The following is a 22731-nucleotide window of genomic DNA, read 5'->3' on the forward strand; positions in this document are numbered from 1 at the left end:
TGTCAAGCTCAGGGACTGTGACAGCATGCATAAGAACTGCACAAGGCCAAACCAAGCCAATGCCTCTCACAGAGAAGGAAGATGGGCACAAAAATGCTACACCTTGCCAAGGTGACAATTTATAGCTAGAGGGAGAGGGAGAGTCAGTGTTCTTTAAAAATATGTCTTCTGGTATGTCTAGTGGATGGTTGCAACCTGAAGAGTGTGTGTGTCTCATCTCTACCTCCACAGTAGACAACTGGTTACTCCAACCATGAACACCTGCAAGATATACTGGATGGAAGAGAAGAACTGATCCTCCTATGATATACTGAGACCTCTACATATGCCTTGGCATGAACCTCCCCTCCAGCTCACACACATACATACACACACACACACACACACACACACACACACATACACACAAACACACAAACTAATTAATTAGTTAATTGATTAGTTTTAAAATGTAATAAACAGTTCTTGAGTATTTTCTAACTACTAAAATATAAACAAATAGATGACCTGTTAATATGAGTGCTTAAGCTTGATGTATTCAGATAATTTTTCATTCAATGAATTTGCTCTTGAAAATTAGAATTTTAGCAAATGGCTTTCTTTCTTTTATGACAATTTTTGGATGTAAATTGATATTCAAAAATTTTAACACTGTAACAAAAAAGACCAATATTAAGACAATATTAAGATCACATGTTCATCTAATATACCTAATCTTTAATGCATAGAACAATCCAAACAAATATTTAAAATTAGTTTCCTCACCTATAGGTTTAATTGATACAATGCAGAGTCAAGTTTCTCAAGATTATGTGTGGATACTTTACAAAACTCTTTCTAGCCAGGGCAGTGGTGGCACACGCCTTTAATCCCAGCACTTGGGAGGCAGAGGTAGGCAGAATTCTGTGTTTGAGGCTAGCCTGGTCTACAGAGTGTGTTCCAGGATAGCCAGAGTTATACAGAGAAACCCTGCCTCAAAAAACAAAAAAATCAAACAAACAAACAAAAAAACCAAAAAACCAAAATAAGCCCCCAAAAATAAAACCACCTCTTTCTAAACAGCATATGATTGCACAATAATGCACTAATTTTTTCAAGACTATATTATAAAGACCGTTAGTTTTCACTTACATATGTGAAAATCAAAAGATCTATTGTCTTTGCAATCTAAATTGTAAGATTCAGTGCTAAAATTATCAAAGATTTCCAAATTTTCCAGGATAAATCTTAATTACAAATTTATTTGTCTACTATTATTTTAAAAGTACAGTATAATAACTCATAATGTCAGATACATAAAGTGTATTTTGATGATATATGCATGATGGTTGAGAACATATGAAGCTAAGAAAGTAAGAGCATCATATTAGAGCGAGATGTTCTGGTAGATAATGTTGTGAATTTGATGAAAGTATAGATATTTCTCACCCTGGGGGTTAAATACATGTGAAATAATCAAAAGACAATGGACATGGGCCAGCTCTTGTATTCATTCTTCAATTAAGGAAGCAGAATATTTGAAAAGGAGAAGTGTGGAAGAAAGACTCAGAGACTCAGAGATCATCAGTTGGAGAATGCTGTGTCCTAGAATTCTATTACACCTTGGGCTGCTGTCACTTCTGGTCAGCTACTGATTCTGCTTCCTTACTTTTCACCCTCTATCTGTAAGAGTTGTTAAAGAGCATTTCTGCAAGGTGTCCATTTTGCACATTAAAGAGCAGAGTCCAATCACGCAGCATGGGACTCAAACTTAAGTTGTTACTCTCTCTGTATGTGCTCCTCTGAATATCTTTTTCCTCTCATACTAACAATACAGGTAGAAGACAGTAGAGAATTAGAGGAAATATATGCATATGCAAAGAAAGCATACATATTACATGATCAAAAGTGCCAGTTTCTGACTATACAGGAGCAATTATAGCAATTATATCCACACTGTATATTCTAAGATAACCCCAGAATTTCAACAGTTTAGAATTGGAGACCAACAACAGAAGCTATGGAGATAATTAAAAAAAATCAAACAAGTACTATTAGTAAGTTATGGAGATAATAAAAAAGTCCTGATTTAGTATCAAACAAGTACTATTAATAATAATTCATATCTTTACACTATAATTATGAGACCAGGTTTTTTTCTTAGAACACAAATGAAAGTTAGTTAACAATATTCTTTTTAAAGTAATGCTTCTTTCAAAATTATAATATCAATAGTATTTTCAAAATATTCAAATACCCATTTCTTTTTTTAAAATATTTTTATTAGGTATTTTCCTCATTTACATTTCCAATGCTATCCCAAAAGTCCCCCATAAAAGACCCATGTTCCTGATAGATACTCTGTTTCTTTTGCCCCTTTAAACTATATTGCTCATCTTTTCCTAGGGACTACTAGTAAATAACATTGGTTTACTTATCCTTCATTTAGTAAGTCACATAAAAACCCTATCTTTCCTACCTTAGGATGTCAGAGCTTCTGGTTTTGGTCTGTAAGCTTTAGAAACTTACAGCAGAACCCCTATCCCTTGGGTCTCAGGAGTTTAAACTTATATTGAATTACATCAGTGACATCTCTTGTTCTCCTTATAAATACTAGACTGTGGAACTATGCTCCTATAGGATCATAGCATCCTATAGCATCAACTATAATAGCATCAACTAGTTCAGATATTTTGTATAGATCACATATATATGGAAATGTATGTATTAGTTTTTATATATCTATATGGTCCTTCCCCATTCAAGTCAAAGTGAACATACTTCAGAGATGCAACAAACTGGGAACTTTCTTTCTGTTGGGTAAGAACTAACTGAATAGTACATATATAAAATTAATTTTTAGTGATAGTATTCACTCAACTCAGAACATCCATTAGTGCTAATTTTGTGGTTCATTATTAGAAGGTGATAGCTTCTCTTCTGTAGTATTTCTGCCCTCCACATCAGATAGCAATTTAGGCCTCCAAGAGAACTACTTTTTGATAAGCCTGCAATGTCTAAACCCTCTTCTCTAAAATCAATGGTGGGTAATCAATTTTTCCATTTATTTATTTATTTATTCCTTTATTCATTCACTCACTCACTTTACATCCTGATCACAGTCTCCCCTCCCCCATTTCTGGGCCCCTTCATACAGTCTTTTCCTCCATCCTCCTTGTCTTCTTTTGTGGGAATGGGGGAGACACCACTGCCCCTGAAGGGTGCAACCCACCCTAGCATATTAAGTCACTGCTCATCCTCTTGCACTGAGGCTAGACAAGGCATGCCAGTTAGGGAAACAGGATTTTCCAGTCAACAGAGCCCCATCTAATGTTTGGCTGTGAGTCTCTGCATTTGTTTTGGTCATTTACTGGGTGGAACCTCTCAGATGACAGTTATGCTAGGCTCCTGTCTGCAAGTATAACAGAGTATCATTAATAGTGTCAGGGTTTGGTTCTTGGTCGCAGGATCGAACACAATTTGGGCCAGTCATTGGTTGGCCATTCCCTCTATCACTGTACCATCTTTTTCTCTGCACATCTTGTAGGCAGGGCACATTTGGTGTTACAGGTTTTTATGGGTGAGTTGGTGCTCTTACCTCTCTTCTTAGAGTCCTGCCTACCTTGGAGGTAGCCAATTCAGGCTCCATATCCCCAACTGCTAGAAGACTAAGCTAAAATCACACCCATAGACTCCCTGGAGCCTTCCTTATCCCAGGTCTCTGGCAAGACTTAGAAATACACACAGCCCAGCCTGCAGGAGATTTCTGTTGTTCTCCAAACAGGAGATCTATCTTCCACCTGTGTTGCACTCCCCAAACACTCTCTCATCCACTCTTTTCCATCCATCTACCTCCTATATCTATTTTATGTCCCCTTTTGAGTGAAGTGCAAATATCCTCCCTCGGACTCTCCTTGGATAGTTGACTCTTTGGGTCTGTGGCTAGTAGAGTGGCTATCCTGTACTTTATGGTTAGTATTCACTTATAATTGAGAACACACCACACATGCCATTTTGAGTCTGGGTTACCTCATGCGGATATTTTCAATTTCATCCATTTGCCTGAAAACTCATGATGTTCTTGTTTTCAGTAGCTGAATAATATGCCATTGTATGAATGAACCACATTTTCTTTATCCATTCTTATGTTGAGGGACATCTGTGTTGTTTCCAGTTTCTGGCTATTAAAAATAAAGCCACTATGTACATAGTCAAGCCAGTGTCCTTGTGGTATGGTGGAACATCTTTTGTGTATATACCCAGGAATGTTATAACTGGGTCTTGAAGTAGAACTGTTGCCAATTTTCTGAGAAGCCATCAGCTTGATTTCAAGAGAGGCTGTACAAGTTTGCACTCCTACCAGCAATAGAAGAGTGTTCCCCTTGCTCTGCATCCTTGCCAGCATGTTATATCACTTTGTTTTTCATCTTACCTTTTCAGATGGATGTAAGCCAGAATCTCAGAAATAATTTCTGGTTCAGGAATTAAAGTTAATCCCCCTATATGTTTATCTTTTCAAATAAGAGGAACAACTTTCACACTTTGTACCACCAGAGGACATAGTAATCCTCGCATGTAGGAATACAAAAAAACCTTTTCTATGAATTAATAGAGAACCTCTTTAGTTGATCCCTACATGTGTGAATAGGGAATCACTCATAGCCACCAACCGAAATGGAGTTCAGATACTAAGATAAAAGGCAGCCATTGACAAAAGGCAAAGGAAAACAGACTGAAGTCAAGGTAATAAGGTTACTGCTTTCACAGAATAGTGCCAATTTACACATAAATGAGCAGCAAGAAAGGAACTATCCCAGAAAAGAGGGACAACATTTGCATAACCAAGAGGTGACTTAGGCAAACAGTTCAGGACACAGAGGGTTTATTTTCATTTTCTCTTTAGATTTATCAGTGTTGTGTTAGTTGGTCAACACCTTTGGCATATTACATTTCAAATCAAATCGGGACATTGAGCCTTCTCAGGACTAAAGGCGTCTCCTCCCATTAAAAGCCAACAAGGCCATCCTCTGCTGCATATGTAGCTGAAGCCATGGGTCCCTCCATGTGTACTCTTTGGTTAGTGATTTAGTTCCTGGGAGCCCTGAGGGTACTGGTTGGTTTTTATTGTTGTTCTTCCAATGGGGTTGCAAGCTCCTTCAGCTCCTTTGGTCCTTTCTCTAGTTCCTCCATTGGATACATTTACACAATGGAATACTATTCAGCTATTAGAGACAATGAATTCATGAAATTCTTAGGCAAATGGATGGAACTAGAAAATATCACCCTGAGTGAGGTAACCTAATCATAAAAGAACACACGTGGTATACATTCACTGGTAAGTAGATATTAGCCCAGGAGCTCAGAATACCCAAGAAATAATTCACAGACCAAATGAAGCACAAGAAGAAGGAAGACCAAAGTATGGATACTTTGGTCCTTCTTAGAAGAGGGAACAAGATACCCATGGGAGGAGATACAGAGACAAATTGTGGAGCAGAGACTGAAGGAAAGAATATCCAGAGAATGCTCCACCTGGGGATCTATCCCATATCCAGTCACCAAAACCAGACAGTATTATGGATTCCAACAAGTGCTTGCCTGATATAGCTGTCCCCAGTGCCTGAAAAATACAGAGGTGGGTGCTTTCATTTCATTTCTAACCCTGGTAGTTTCAAAGATGTTCTGGTAAATAATACTTCCTCAGTTATCTCTATGATAAAACCATGTTTCCCAGGAGAATAGTGTGTTTCTAACAATCAGCAATATGTCTCTCCTTTTTTTGTTGTTTGTTTGTATAATTTAGTTTAGCCTCAGCTGCTGAAATGACCCTTCTCTGTGTAATGTGTAACTCATTCCCTCTATTGTACCATCCAGTGAGCCTTCCAAAGACATTTATTGGTTACCTCTTGACTCTGCTGAAGTGCTAGTATATACCACTGTTCCAATAACAAGAAGCTGAATTTTCACCTTGTTTTCTGAAGTGGTACATACAGAAATACAATCTTCTGTGCTTTGTGTGTGTCTTTTTTCAAAGCCTTCTTGTATTTGAGGCTGGGTTGTTGAGTTGTTGAGAGGCAGTAAATACTTATCTTTATTTTTTTGATAGAATATAATTACATCATTTCCTCCTTCCAATTCCTCTCTTGAAAATCCAGACTCCTTTATTATCAATTGTTACTCCTTTATCCTCAAGGGTTAGGGTTAGGGTTAGGCTTAGGCTTAGGCTTAGACTTAGGGTTAGGGTTAGGGTTAGGGTTAGGGCTACTTGTATATATGTTTTCTGGGCTGATCGTTCGTATTTGATAACCAACTGCTGTGTTCTTCCCTGAAGAATACTTCTACTCTCAGCATTCCTTAGGTGCCTGTAGTCCCAAGGCCTCATAGAAATACTGTAGTAAAGCAGAAAGAAAATGTTAAGAGCCTAAGGATCAGACATTGTGTCTTAGAAGGTATTGGCATAAGGTATTGGTCCACTGGGAACATCACTTTTGTAAGATTTATGCAGTTTTCATGGGACTCATGTTAAGACTACATAACAGTGAATCGTTATCCAAGAGTAGAAGTGACCACTTCCTGATCTCTCACTCCATGTATTTCCATGAGTTCTTCCCCTGACACTCACTAATCGTGAAGGCACTTGCCATGGTTTGACAAAGCCCAAGTGATGATTAATAATATCTGAACTAATGAGGCAACCATCTCTAAAACTTTCAGCATTCAAAACTGTTATCTCAATAAACTAGCCTTTCTTTATGAAGTATTCAGCCTGAATACTTATGTAGAGGACAACATTTTATATGCTCATGCATGCAAATATTTCTACTAAACCTTTCTATACAAGGAGTGTTTATATCCTGAAAAATTCTCATGTTGAAATCCTCTATGTGATGTATGCATGAGAGGTAAGGCCTTTAAGAGGACTAATTAGATGGTACAATGGACTAATTATGAATGAGATTTACTCTGTATAAAAGGGACCCCAGGAGCTTATGAAGGAGTTCAATAAAAAAAAAATTGCTTGCTGTATATGGCAGTTTGAATAGGTTTGCCACTCATAGACTCATGTAGTAGAATGCTTGGCCCACGGAGAGTGGCACTATTAAGAAGTGTGGCTTTAAAAAAAAAAAGTGTGGATTTGTTGGAGTAGATAGAGCAAGTTTTGAGCACTCTAGGCTCAAGCTCCACCTAGAGTGAAATTTGAGTCTCCTCATTGCTACCTGCAGATCAAGATGTGGAATTCTCAGGCCCTCCAGCACATACCTGCCTATATGGGGCCATGCTTCCTGCCACGATGATAATGGACAAAACTCTGAAATTCTAAATCAGTCTTAACTAACAATGTTTTCATTTGTAAGAATTGACATGGTTATAGTGTCTCTTCACAGCAATATAACTCTAATGAAGACAAGGCAAACAGGAAGAAGGACTGAGTTTGACCTCCAGCACCAGTATAAAAAGCTAGGCATGAGGAGAGCACTTGTAATTCTGTACAGTAGGATGGGTAGGGATCTCACTGGCCAGCCAATCAGCAAATTGTAAGCAACGTTAGAGACCCTGTCTCTAAAATAAGGTAGGCAGTGTTGGCATTTTTGTCTTGGCTGAGCCCCACAGTTACCTAGCAACAGCCAGGTATCCACTATAAAAGGGGTTGCTCACCCACACCTTTCTTTCTTGCTCTCTTGCTCTGACTCTATCCTCTTGATCCTGGAGAGGAAGAGGGAGAGGGAGGGGTAGGGGTAGGGGCAGGGGGAGGAGGAGGAGGAGGAAGAGGAGGAGGAGCACAAGACAACAACAATGACAACAACAACATTGGTGAGGTGTTCCTTCCATTGGTAAGGTGTTCCTTCCATGACTAGAGGTGCTTTCCTAGAGGCCTAATGACCTGTGACCAATCCCCAGATCCCACAAGGTGGCAGTAGAGAAGTGACTCCCAAGAGCTGTTTTCTGACCTCTACACATACACATAACACACACACACACACACACACACACACACACACACACCTCAAAACCAAATATATAAAGTCATAAAATATTACAAAATTAAAATTTTACCAGATAAACTTTTGATTAAGTAATGAATCTGAGTCTGACCAATCCTCTGGGTTCTCCTTAGCATTTCATGAAAACATAAGGAGTAGAACATGGTAAACTGCCAAAAGAGTATGTAATAGGAGACTGGACACTTTTAGAAACCACTCAGGTCAAGTTTGTTCACTGACCAATGAGAAAGATTAGTGTATCCCTGGCTTAAGACATTTAAAATATAGTGTCTCTTTTCAAATGTGCAAGAATAAATTAAACATTTCAGGTATGCATAATAGATATTATATGGACATGTGTAAAGATATTGCTATCAAATTCAGTCAAACAGCTACATGTGGGAAATGGGCATCTGTGATTTGACTGTGTCCTCAAAAAGGCAAATGAATGGCTGCCTGTGCTTGATTTCCAAACCAGGATTATGGCTCCAAAGATGAGAACTTATTATTTATGTATTTGTGTGGTGCATTTTATTATTCTTTTTTATTTTATAATTCAAAAGTTCTTAAAATCTATCGAGTTGCTCTTGCCCAGGGTTAGGGTTAGTACTGGTATAATGACAGAAAAGTAGACCAATGGAATAGAATTGAAGACCCAGAGATGAACCCACATACCTATGGTCACTTGATCTTTGACAAGGGAGCTAAAACCATCCAGTGGAAAAAAGACAGCATTTTCAACAAATGTTGCTGGCACAACTGGCGGTTATCATGTAGAAGAATGCGAATTGATCCATTCCTATCTCCTCGTACTAAGGTCAAATCTAAGTGGATTAAGGAACTCCACATAAAACCAGAGACACTGAAACTTATAGAGGAGAAAGTAGGGAAAAGACTCAAAGATATGTGTACAGGGGAAAAGTTCCTGAAAAGAACAGCAATGTCTTGTGCAGTAAGATTGAGAATCAATAAATGGGACCTCATAAAGTTGCAAAGCTTCTGCAAAGCAAAAGACACCGTCAATAAGACAAAAAGACCACCAACAGATTGGGAAAGGAACTTTACCTATCCTAAATCAGATAGGGGACTAATATCCAATATATATAAAGAACTCAAGAAGGTGGGCTCCAGAAAATCAAATAACCCCATTTAAAAAATGGGGCTCAGAACTGAACAAATAATTCTCACCTGAGGAATACGGAATGGCAGAGAAGCACCTGAAAAAATGTTCAACATTCTTAATCATCAGGGAAATGCAAATCAAAACAACCCTGAGATTCTACCTCACACCAGTCAGAATGGCTAAGATCAAAAATTCAGGTGACAGCAGATGCTGGCGAGGATGTGGAGAAAGAGGAACACTCCTCCATTATTGTTGGGATTGCAAGCTTGTACAACCACTCTGGAAATCAGCCTGGCGGTTTCTCAGAAAATTGGACATAGTACTACTGGACAATCCTGCAATACCTCTCCTGGGCATATATCCAGAAGATGTCCTAACCGGTAAGAAGGACACATGCTCCATTATGTTCATAGCAGCCTTATTTATAATAGCCAGACGCTGGAAAGAACCCAGATGCCCCTCAACAGAGGAATGGATACAGAAAATGTGGTACATTTACACAATGGAGTACTACTCAGCTATTAAAAAGAATGAATTTATGAAATTCCTAGGCAAATGGATGGACCTGGAGGGCATCATCCTGAGTGAGGTAACACAATCACAAAGGAACTCACATGATATGTACTCACTGATAAGTGGATATTATCCCAGAAACTTAGGATATCCAAGATATAAGATACAATTTGCTAAACACATGAAACTCAAGAAGAACGAAGACCAAAGTGTGGACACTTTGCCCCTTCTTAGAATTGGGAAAAAAACACCCATGGAAGGAATTACAGAGACAAAGTTTGGAGCTGTGATGAAAGGATGGGCCATCTAGAGACTGCCATATCCAGGGATCCATCCCATAATCAGCTTCCAAACGCTGACACCATTGCACACACTAGCAAGAATTTGCTGATAGGACCCTGATATAGCTGTCTCTTGTGAGACTATGCTGGGGCCTAGCAAACACAAAAGTGGATGCTCACAGTCAGCTATTGGATGGATCACAGGGCCCCCAATGGAGGAGCTAGAGAAAGTACCCAAGGAGCTAAAGGGAACTGCAACCCTATAGGTGTAACAACATTATGAACTAACCAGTACCAGGAGCTCTTGACTCTAGCTGTATATGTATCAAAAGATGGCCTAGTCGACCATCACTGGAAAGAGAGACCCATTGGACTTGCAAACTTTATATGCCCCAGTACAGGGGAATGCCAGGGCCAAAAAGTGGGAGTGAGTGGGTAGGGGAGTGGGGGGGCAGTATGGGGGACTTTTGGGAAAGCATTGGAAATGTAAATGAGGAAAATACCTATTAAAAATATTTTTTAAAAAAGAAAGTACATGGCATGTACTCATTAATTAGTGGATATTAGTCAAAAACAAAGCAAATCAAAACAAAACAACAAGAACAACAACAACAACAAAATCCCAGAATACCCAAGATTCAAAGCAACAGAACTCAAAAAGGTCACCAAGCCGAAGTATCCAAGTGAGGATATCTCAGTCCCACTTGAGAGAGTGAAGAAAGCAATCACAAGTGGGGAGGGAGGAAGGGACCTGGGAGGGAAAGTGGATGGGGTGGGAAGTAGAGGAGAGAGGGGAACCTGATATGGTATTTGATAAGGAAAACTGAGGGCCAGCAGAAAAAAATGGAAATAGGCAACCACAGGAAATGGGAGGTTAGGGGACCCTTCATAATTCACCAGAGACCTGGGAGGTAAGAGACTCAGGAATCACAGGGAAGGACCTTAGATGAAATGCCCAATAGTAGGGAGAGGGAACTTATCGAGCCCACCTTTAGCAGGAAGATAGAGCATCAAGTGAGGGATGGGGTTGGCATCCCACAGTCCCATCTCTGAACCATAATTGTTCCTGTTTGAAAGAATTACAGGGATGGAGAGGAGCCTGAGGAAAAGAAGGTCAAGTGACAGGCCCAAAATGGGATCCAGCTTAAAGGGTGGCCCCAAGGCCTGACACTATTACTAAGGCTATGGAGTGTTCACAGAAAGGGACCAATCATGACTGCCCTCCCGAAAGACCCAACAAGCAGCTGAAAGATTCAGATGAAGATATTTGCACCCAAACAATGGACAGAAGCAGCTAACCTCTGTTGTTGAATTAGGAAAGGCTGAAAGAAGCAGAGGAGAAGGGTGATCCTGTTGGAGGACCAGCATTCTCAATTAATCTGGACCCCTGAGATCTCTCAAACACTGGACTACCAAACAGACAGTATACACCAGCTGATATGAAGCCCCCAACACACATACAGTAGAGGACTTCTGAATCTGTGTTCATTTAGAGATGATGCACCTAACCATCAAGAGACTGGAGGTCCCAGGGAGTTTAGAGGTCAGGTGGGGTGGGGGTTGGGAGCATCCACGTGGAGACAGGGCTGTGGGGGGGGGAGGTATGGGATGTGGAGCAGTAGGAGGATGGATGGGGGGCAGGGAATGGAAGTGGAGTGTAAAAAATAAATTAATTTTTTTAAAAAGAGGAAATGAATAGATCTCATAAAGACATACAGGAAAACACAACTAAACAGGTAAGGGAAATAAATAAAACTGTGCAAGACCTGAAAGTGAAAATAGATGCAATAAAGAAAACATAAACTGAGGAAATCCTCAAGATGGAAAACCCAGGGAAGATACAGGAACAACAGATGCAAGTGTTATGAACAGAATACAGGAAATGGAAGAGATAGTCTTGGGTTTAGAAGAGACAATAAAAGAAATTGATACATCAGTCAAAGAAAGTGTTAAAGCTAAACATTTCCTGACACAAAACATCCAGGAAATGTGGGAGACCATGGAAAGACCTAACCTGGAAATAATAGGAATAGAAGAAGGCATAGCGTCCTAGCTCCAAGGCCCAAAAAATATTCTCATTGAAATCATAAAAGAAAACTTTGCCAACCTAAAGAAAGAGAAGCTTATAGAACACCAACAAGACTGGACCAGAAAAGAAAATCCTCCTGGCACATAATAATCAAAACACAAAATCTACAGAACAAAGAAAGAATATTAAGAGTGACACAAGAATGTTGTCCTCTGAGAGGCTCTACTCAGACACAGACACCCACACCCAATAAGTGGATGGAGCTTGGGGACACATGGAAGAATAGGAGGAAGGATTGTAGGTTCCTATAGGGATAAAAACTCCAGAGGAAGACCAACAGAGTCAACTAACTGAGACTCTTGGGGCTTTCAGAGTCTGAACCACTAACCAATGAACATACAAGAGTTGGACCTAGGCCTTCTCAGTCACATGAAGCAGATGTCCAGTTCAGGCTTCATGTGGGTCCTCAACAACTAGAAAGGAGGCTATCCTAAAAGCTGTTACCTGTAAATGAGATATGTTCAACTAGCTGGGCTGACTTGTGGGACTCAGTAGGAAAGGAAGCACCTAGCCTTACAGAGACTTGAAGTGCCATGGTGGGGGTGGATACACAGTGGTCTCCATCCATGCATAAAAGAAAGGGAAGTGAAATGGGGGAAGGATTGTAGGAGGTGGTGACTGGGAGGTGGGCAGCAAGCAGGATGTAAAGTGAATACATTAAAAATAAATAAAATTTTAAATATTGTAAAGAAAGAACATGATATAATCAGTGGCTGTGGTTTCTGAAGAGTTTATGGCTTTTAACTTCAGGACAAGTGTCACACTCTCTGGCCTAAGAAAATAAATGAATCTCAAAATCAGATGTTGTATTATCTGCTATCTCATTGCAACACTAGGTTTCCACGTGACTTTGTTTAATGAAAGTTTTATTATGGTATTTACCAATGGCTTACATACTTCTGATCTACTATTTAATGTTTATTTCAAGATGATGAAAATGTAAAAATATACTCTCAGAAATGTTTGTCTCACAACACTTGATTTTTAATGAGACTCATTGTGAAATTCCCCTAATTTTTCAGAAATAGTATATCTATTGACCAGCATTTTCTGTGGGAACCCACAAGCCACTACTGCCAGAGAAGCAGGGAGATTAACTGCAGATCTTCACCTCTCTTTCTAGTCATCCAAGTCCAAGCTCTTAGTCTCACCTCTAGCTCTCCAACAGAATACATACTGTAACCTCCCTTCCCTTCTAGCATCCATTTCCTGTGGATCACACAGATCTTTCCCTTTAAACTTCCTTCCCTTCTGCCATTCATTGCTTAGTTCCAGATCCCAGCATCAACCGGCTCTCCCTGATAAACCACAGGCCACACTGAGAATGGAAGCAAGTACCCCAATGACCTATATTTATCCCTCTCCATTTGTCCAAGTCCAATCACAAATTCTCAAACCAAATCTTTAGCAGAACTTCTGCTATGCCTTCTCCTCACTATCCCTTCCCATTCCTAGGGAACTAAGGAAGAAGACTACAGTGAATCACTCTGCTTTCCTTATTTTTGTGAAACCCCCAGCACATTTCCATTCCTAAGTCTAAAGATGCAATACATAGAGACACATTTTGGTAGGTACTTTTGGTGCCCAAACTTATTGGGACCATAAATTTTCCTACTAGGCCACACAGACACCATACTATTCTAAGAACAAGAGAAGAATTACAAACCAAAGAGCAAAACACCAACAAATAAAGACAAGGACACTATCAGCACCTAGATTTATAATCTTCCCAGTCCCAGATGCCAAAATACAGACACAAAAACATAAGTAAAACTTTCAGGACATTATGTCTCCATTAAGCCCTACAACCTTACCACACAGTCCCTAAGTATTCTGACACAGCTGTAACACACACACACACACACACACACACACACACACACACACACACAAAGTAATCACAAGCAAGAGGATTAGAAAGTAAAAAATAATCAAATGCAGGACTAAGATCAATAAAACAGAAACAAAGGGAACAGTACAAAGAATCAATGAAACCAACAGGTAGGTCTCTGAGAAAATCAACAAGATAGACAAACCCTTATCTGAACTAACTAAAAGGCAGAGAGGGGATATCTAAATTAACAAAATCAGAAATGACAAGGCGGACATAACAACAGATATCAAGGAAATTCAGAGAATCATAAGAACATATTTTAGAAAATATATATGCCATCAAATTGGGAAATCTAAAAGAAATAGATAATTTTCTGATTGGTACCACTTACCAGTAGTCCCCAGTGAAATAGAAGTATGAATTCAAAATCTCTGAATCAAAAAAAGATGCTCAGGGCCAGATGGGTTTGGTACAGAATTCAATCATATTTTCAAAGTAGAGTTAACTCCAACTCTCCTCAAAGGATTCCACAAAATAGAGCAGAAGAAACATCGCCCAATTCATTTTATGAGACCTGTTACCCTGATACACAAACTACATAAATAGCCATAGAAAAAGACAATTATAAATTAATTTCCCTTATTACCATAGATGCAAAATTTTCAAATTTTAAAAAATTTGAAAAAAAATATTAGCAAAAATACTTGCAAGAAAAACAACAGAATATTTGCAAAACAATTCCAAGAACACATCAAAACGATTGCCCACCATGATTGAGTTTCATGCCAGAGATGTGGAGATAGTTCAATATATGAAAATTCGCAAATGTAATCCACTATATAAACAAACTGAAAGAAAAAAATCATCATCTCATTTAGATGTACAAAAGGCATTTGACAAAATACAACACCTCTTTATGATAAAAGTCCTTTAGAAATTAGATATATAACGGTCATACCTAAACTTAATAGAGTCCGTTTAAACTATAGCCAATATCAAATCAAATGTAGAGAAACTCAAAGTAGTTCCACTAAAATCAGAAACAAGATGTAGTGGATATCCCTGGTTCTCAACTTGACTATATCTGGAATGAACTATAATCCAGAGTTGGAGGCTCATCAGTGATCCTAATCTGGAGGCTGAGAAGTACAAGTTTCTGACCTGGATCTTGGCATGGAGATCTTGAGGCATAATGGCTATGAATTCCAGAAGATTAAGACAGGGAGATCTCTGAGTTCAAGGTCATCTGGGATTAAAGGCATGGTGGTACCTTTAATATATATACATTTAATCTGGGCTACACCTTCTGATGGAGATCTACATAAGGACATTGGAAGAAGGAAATTTTACTCTCTCTTCTTTGACTGCTTGCCTTGTGGGACTGAGCAATTGCAAGATCCTTGGACTTCTATTTACAGCTGCTGCTGACCATTGTTAGGAGTTAGACTACAGACTGTAAGTCATTAACAAATTCCCTTACTATATAGAGACTACCCTTAAGTTCTGTGATTCTAGAGAACCCTGACTAATACACAAGACAAAGTTGTTTTCTCTCTCTCTCTCTCTCTCTCTCTCTCTCTCTCTCTCTCTCTCTCTCTCTCTCTCTCTCTCTCTCTCCATATCAATACAATATAATACTTGAAGTCTTTGCTAGAGAAATAACACAACTGAAGGAGATCAAGAGGATACAAATTAGAAAAAAAAATCAAAGTATGGTTATTTTGAAAACTATGGTAGTATGCATAAATGATTCTAAGAGTTACCCTGGGGAACTACAACTACTAAACCCTTTCAGCAAACTGGCAGGACATAAAATTAACTTCCAAAAATCAGTAGTCCTTCCAAATACAAATGACGAATGGACCGAGAGAGAAATCAGGGAAATAAAACTTTTCACAGTAGCTTCGAAAAATGTAGAAATATAATGCAGTTGCTCTCTGTAAGCAAGGTGAAGGCTTCTGTGATAATATGCAGTGGAAATTCAAATGTCTGAGAAACACTTAAAGAAATGTGTATCTTTAGCTGTGACAGAAATCCAAATCAAAGCTACATTGAAATTTTATTTGTCAGAATAGCTAAGATCAATAAGTGACAACTTGTTCTGATAAGGATGCAGAGTAAAAGAAGCACATGTACACTGCTGGTGGAAGAACAAACTTATACAGACAGTACAGAAATCAGTGTAGTGGTTCCTCAGGAAGATGGGAATTGATCTACCTCAAGATTTAGCTGTACCACTTTGGGGCATATAGCAAAAGGATGTTTCATCCTACCGTAGAGACCCCTGCTCAACCACATTCACTGGGGTTCTCTTTATAATAGTTGGCAATTTAAAGCAACCTAGATACCCCTTAACAGAAGAATGGGTAGAGAAACTGTAGTACACTTACATAATAGAGTAATATTCAGAAAAAAAGTCATGAAATTTGCAGGCAAATGAATGGAACTAGGAAAATAACCTCTTAAATTTGGTAACCCACAAAGAGAAAGAAACACAAGGTATGTATTGTGCATATTTGCACATATTCACTTTTACGTAATGATAACCAAGCTATGAACTAATCTATAAAACCACAGAGGATAGGTTTAAAGTAAGGGAATAAAGGAAATAGATGTATCTCATTATGAATGAGAAATAATATAGAAAACTATGGATGGATGAGGGGTCTGAGATAGGAGAATCAAGTGACAGAGATAGCTAAAATTAAGTGTCATTTGAGGGATAGTGCAGAAATCTAATACAGTCGAGACTTATTAAAATATATACATATTTGAAGGTGACCTAAATGAAATTGCCAAATAATGGAAGAGACAGAGTACAGACTGATTGGCTTTTGCCATCAAACAAAATATAAGTATTTTGCGTCAAGTTAAGTTGTTGGCCAAAAGGGTGTCATGGGAATCCTCAAACAACTCAGGCTGTTTTCAAGACTATAGGTTGTTCTCCATAAACTCACAGAAAGATCCCATTGCTGAAGACTCATATCCAAACATTACACAGAGCATGAGAGCAGTTTGAATAGTTAGCCTAAATGGTATGTCTCCATAAAAGCCCTCCCCTCAGAGCTCAGGGACCAATTACATAGGAGGGGGCAGAAAAAGTGTGTGAACATCATGGGATCCAGAAGGCCAAGAAACCAAGGCTGTCTATACCAATGTGAGCAAAACTCATATAAACTCACAGAGATTGTGGCAGCAAGCACAGGACCTTCAGAGTTCTGTACCAGGTCCTGTGTGTACCTTCAGAGTTCTGTACCAGGTCCTGTGTGTGTGTGTGTGTGTGTGTGTGTGTGTGTGTGTGTGTGTGTGTGTGTGTGTGTGTGTGTGTTTTGGCTTCTACTTTTAGGTTTTTTATTTCATTTTCCATGAAATTCATGAGTGTAAAACTGAGTAGGTCTCTGATAGTTGTGCCTGCCCTTGGACGTTTTTCTTCTTGGTGGCTTGACTTGCTCAACTTTAATGTGATAGTTTTTGTTCTATCTTAGATGCTGAAAAAGCCTTTGACAAAATCCAGCATCCCTTCATGTTAAAAGTAGTAATAGAGATCAGGTATACAAGGCATATACCTAAGCATAATCAAAGCAATAAAAAGAAGTCAAAGCCAACATCAAACTAAATGGTGAGAAACTTGAAGGAATTCCACTAAAATCAGGGACATAAAGGGCTGCCCCCCCTCTATTCAATATAGTACTTGAAGTTCTAGCTAGAGCAAGAAGACAACTAAAGTGGTGGTGCTGATGCTAAGGTCCTGTTCCCCAATTGGTTCTTGATCTATCAGTAAAGAAGCCATGGGCCAATTGCTGGGTGGAAGGAATAGTTGGGACTTTCAGGTCCCTGCAGGCAAGGAGAGAGATGTAAGGAGAGGGGGGAGGGGGGAGAGAGGGAGATGAATGGAGGGAGAGGGAGAGGGAGATGGATGGAGGGAGAGAGGGAGAGGGGAGGGGAAGAGGGGGAGAGGGGGAGGGGGAAAAGGGAGAGGGGGAGAGGGAGAGAGGGGGGGAAAGGGAGAGGGGGAGAGGGGGAGAGGGGGAGGAGAGGGAGAGGGGAGAGTTTGCCATGCTTCTGAGGGAGAAAAGGTGACCAGCCATGTGAGATCTTGGATGAAGTGACCACAGGCCTTTCGTACAGGCTGGTGGTTGATAGTGTTAGCTGGGTCTAGATGTAACTGAGCAACTAAAGTTAAGAGCAGGTAGAGAGGCACTGAGCTAAGAGTATTGATAAAGACATGCTTCTCTGGGCTGGAGATAAATAGCACCCAGCAATTGTGTCAAAAAGACAAGTTGAAATTGAACAACTGTGTGTGAGTGTGTTTTTATCTGTGGATTTAAGGGAATCTGGGTGGGAGCTGGGAGCAAAGTCTGTTCCTAGAGTTTAGGCAAGGTAGCAAAAGCTACATACAGCAGAAATCAAGGGGATACACATTAGAACGGAAGAAGTCACACTATTGCTATTCAAAGATGATAAGATGGTATATATAAATGACCCCAAATATTCTAGCAGGGAATGCCTGCAGCTGATAAACACCCTAAATAAAGTGACTGGATACAAAATTTAAAAACAAAAACAACAACAAAAACCAATAGCCCTTCTTTATACAAATGATAAACAAGCTGAAAAAGAAAACAGGAAAATAACACCATTCACAATCACCACAAATAATATAAAATATCCTGGTGTAACTTCAACCAAGCAAATGAAAGATCTGTATGATAAAAACTGAAGTCTTATTCCTGAAGAAAGAAATTGAAGATATCAGAAAATGAAATTATCTCCCATTCTCATGGATCAGTAGGATTAACATAGTAAAAATTGCTATGTTGCAAAAACAATCTACATATTCAATACAATCCCCACTAAAATTCCAACATGATTCTTTACAGAACTTGAAAGAACAATTCTCAAATTTGTATGAGAAAGAAGAAAAACCAAGGATAACTAAAGCAACCTATCAAATAAAAGAACTTCTGAAGGTGTCAGCATTCCTGACTTCAAGCCGTACTCCAGAGCAATAGTAATAAAAACTGTGTGGTATTGGTACAAAAACTGACAGGTTGATCAAAGGAATCTAATCAAAGATTCAGAAATAAGCCCATACACCTATGGACACAAAGAAACGGAAACAACACAATGGGAAAAAAGGAAGCATCTTCAACAAGTTGTGCTGGTCTAACTGTATGTCTGCATGTAGAAAAATACAAATAGATCCACATTTATCATCCTGCACAAAACTCAAGTCCGAGTATATCAAAAACCTCAACATTAATATGTTGATAGATACACTACTTCTAACAGAAGAAAAAGTGAGGAATATCCTTAAACACATTGGTAAACAACTTGCTGAACAGAACACCATTAGTTCAGGCACTAAGCTGAACTATTAATAAATGGGACCCCATGAAATTGAAAAGCTTCTTTAAGGCAAAAGACAGAGTAAATATGTCAAAATGGTGGCCTACATCTTCACCAACCCTATATCTGACTGCAGCCTAATACCCAAAATATATAAAGAACTCAAAATGTTAAACATCAAAAACCTAAATAATCCAAATTAAAAATGGGATACAGATCTAAAGAGAGAATTCTCAACTGAGGAATCTCTAATGGCCAACGCCAACTTAAAGAAATGCTCAACATTCTTAATCATCAAGGAAATGCAAATCCAAAAGGCCCTGATATTTCACCTTATACCCATCAGAATGGCTAAGATAAAAACTTACAAACAATGACAACAACAACAACAACAACAAAAAATCCTCAAATGATAGCACATGCTGGCAAGGATGTGGAGCAGTGGTTACACTCCTCCCTTGCTGGTGGGAGTAGAAAATTGTACAACTCTAGAAATAAATCTGGTGGTATCTCAGAAAACTGGGACTAGTTCTACCTGAAGATCCATATATACCACTCCTGAGCATTTACCAAAAAGATGTTCCACCATACCACAAGAACACATGTTCTACTATGTTCATAGCAGCTTTATCTGTAATAACTGGAAACTGGGAGCAACCCTGATTTCCTTCAACTGAAGAATGGATAAAAAAAAAATGTGATTCTTTATACAATGGAATAGTACCCAGCTATTAAAATCTAAGGACATCATGAATTTTGAAGGCATATGGATGAAACTTGAAAATATCACCCTGACTGAGGTAAGATAGACCCAAGAGGACATGCATGATATATCCTTACTTATGAGTGCATATTATGCATAAAGTACAGGATATCTACACTATAATTCATAGAGCAGCAAAGTTAATAACAAGAAAGATCCATATGAGGTTTCTTGAATCTCACTCAGGGAAATAAAATAATAATCAGAGGCAGATGGAGGTAGGAAGCTGGGTAGGAGAGGGGATGAAAAGGGAAACAGGCATGGGGATCAGGTGTAGGGAGAAACAGGGAGAGAGGGTCATGAGAAAGAATGGATGGTGGCTGGTGGGAGGGGTGGGGCTAGACTGGATGGATATCTTGTGGAAGAGTTGGGGGAAGGCTAGAAGTACCCAGAGGGGGATGGGAATTCCATTGGAAGATGAACAGAATCAATTAACCTGGATCCTTGCATGTCCCAAGAGACTGGATGACCAACCATAGAGCATACATAGCCTGGTCCTAAGGGTACCACATGCATATGTAGCAGATGTGCAACTTGGTCTTCAAGGAAATATGTCAACAACTGGAGCAGGGTTTGTCTCTTAATCTGTAGCCTGCCTATGGATCTTGTTCTGCTAACTGGGCTGCCTTGTCTGGCTTATGTGAGAGAGGATGTGCCAGGTCTTGCGCAGGGGCCTGCACTTCTCAAAGGAGAAGGAAAGGGAGGGTGGGGACAGGGGTGTGCCACAGGGGTCTGGGAGGAGAAGGGTGGCTGAGGTCCAGATGTAAAGTGAATAAATAAATTAATGGTGAAAATTTAATAAATAAAAATTTAAAAAATAAAGTTTATGTGCTTTTGCCTATCTTATACTGTGTGTAATTTGAAAGAATTACTGCTGAATACGTTTTTATGTTATTTGGTCAAATATATTAATTACTTATACCTTTATGGAAACCATCTGGGTTATTTTAACTCAGTCATGGTAATGGCAAAAGGTATATCTATTGAAATCCAGTGGGAGTTTCCCAATCACTATGATGACCATTTTAAGAACTCATATTTTCCTATATACATGTAGTAAGTAAAGGCATATATATTTACATGTGCCATTCTACTTTAAACCTTGAGAAAATAAAAGTCAACAATTGTGTGTTTTCAGAATACATTCCTATTGATAAAGAAGTTTTAGCCATTGTATAAGTTAGATTCGTGAGAAATTTAAAAGGATATAGCAGTTTCTCCACTGAAAGGCACTGGCTTATCCACCTCTTCTTCGTTTGTCCAGTACACAAAGTGAAACATGATTTAGTAGAGAAGAAACACATCCCAGGATGACCTAGAGAACCCTGGACTCCGAGAACAAGATGTGTTAGATGTCTAGATAGGAATGCTGGTAGCTAGTCTGCAATAGGTGCCATTGTCCTCCTTTGCCACACTCCTTGCATCTCTGTGATTTATTGTTTTCTCCTATTTTCTGCTTAAGCTTCCTCTTATCTCTGTATCCATACAGCTTCCAGACAAAAGTGTAGGTTGGTTAAAAGTAGCTTGGTGTGTTCTCTGTTCAAATCTGATGTAGACTTGTGTTCAAATAGATCACTCCATTAAAAAAAGGAGTCTGAATTGCAGTGACTTAGAATCAAGGGAGGTAAGAGCATCAGTAAATCTTACAAAGTGGCTTTTAAGCCAGTGTCTTTGAGACTTGTCAGGGAGTGTATCAAACTATACACTTCAACTTAAAACTAAATCTGTTCTACTCGCGAGTACACAGTGCAACTTTCCAGCAGATTATGCAGAAGGGATATTGCAAGCGACTATTGCAAATCCAGGAGGGAGAGCCAATTGTCTTCCACAAATAAATGTAGTAAAGAGATCTGAGAAAATTAGATAAATAGACTATCACTTCTGCATGATATTAAAACATATTTTATCAAATTATAAATATATTCATTGTACTAACTTGTAATGAGATCACCATCACAGGGAAAACTGATCGCCCAGTTAATATAGACAAGTGAATTTAAATGAAAATTTAATTTGAGGTCTCAGTATAACTAAGAACATAAATCTGTGAAGTACTTTAAAAGAAAAAATAACTAGAATGATAAGTGATTAAAATTCACCAAAATTTTAAATTGATGAATATAATATGTGAGATTCCAGAGAATGTATGGGTCTAGGTACTGTCAAAACCACCACATTCAGACTTCTCAGTAATTCCAAAGTATTCCTTTTAGACAATATGATTTCTCTTATTCTGATGTTGATATGTCACAACATTTAGTCTTTTAGCAAACACTGTGTGTCCCTCCACTGTAGACAATCATACAGCATGTTAGTGATTAAATGAAAACCAAGATTGTCTGGTTTACATATCATAAAGGAAACTTAAATCTCTTTCAAACATATTTAAATAAAAGAAGTTTTAAATATACTTATAATATGGCATCCCAATTCCCCAGTAAAAATATATTACCATAAATGAAGACATTTTTAAAATAGCACTGATGGTTCTCACTTTCCAGGCTTCTTCAACATCTTCTGGAACTGGTAAATAAAAACAATAAGCAAGCAAAATACAAAAGAATCCAAAGCATAGAGTCTTGTACCCCATGATAAATCTCCTGCAGACTTGAGTGTGTTGATAATGAATGTCATACCATATATATGCTATGGAGCAGTAAGACAAAGGTAGGTAAACTGTTTGAGGTACTGTGATGGCATTAGTAATAGTGACTTGCAATTGAGTTCTAAGATCAAGCCATTGTTGAAACTGGTTATGCAACTGTGATGCTTTGTGGAACAGAATTTACTACAAAATGTCTGATAAAGTATGTAGCAG

At 38.7% G+C, this 22731-nt stretch overlaps 1 protein-coding gene across 1 annotated transcript in view; it reads right to left on the reverse strand.

Moving 5' to 3' along the window:
• LOC110291966 (arylacetamide deacetylase-like 2) overlaps positions 1 to 22503 on the reverse strand; it is a 31599-nt gene extending 9096 nt beyond the window's left edge. Inside the window, exon 1 of the mRNA XM_021159145.1 lies at positions 22366 to 22503. Coding sequence (XP_021014804.1) covers positions 22366 to 22503 — 138 coding nt within the window. The remainder of the gene's footprint in view (positions 1 to 22365) is intronic.
• Positions 22504 to 22731: the final 228 nt, after the last annotated feature.

The sequence above is a fragment of the Mus caroli genome, unplaced genomic scaffold (assembly GCF_978045245.1).
Source record: "Mus caroli unplaced genomic scaffold, Mus_caroli_1 scaffold_3, whole genome shotgun sequence".
Classification (NCBI taxonomy): domain Eukaryota; kingdom Metazoa; phylum Chordata; class Mammalia; order Rodentia; family Muridae; genus Mus; species Mus caroli.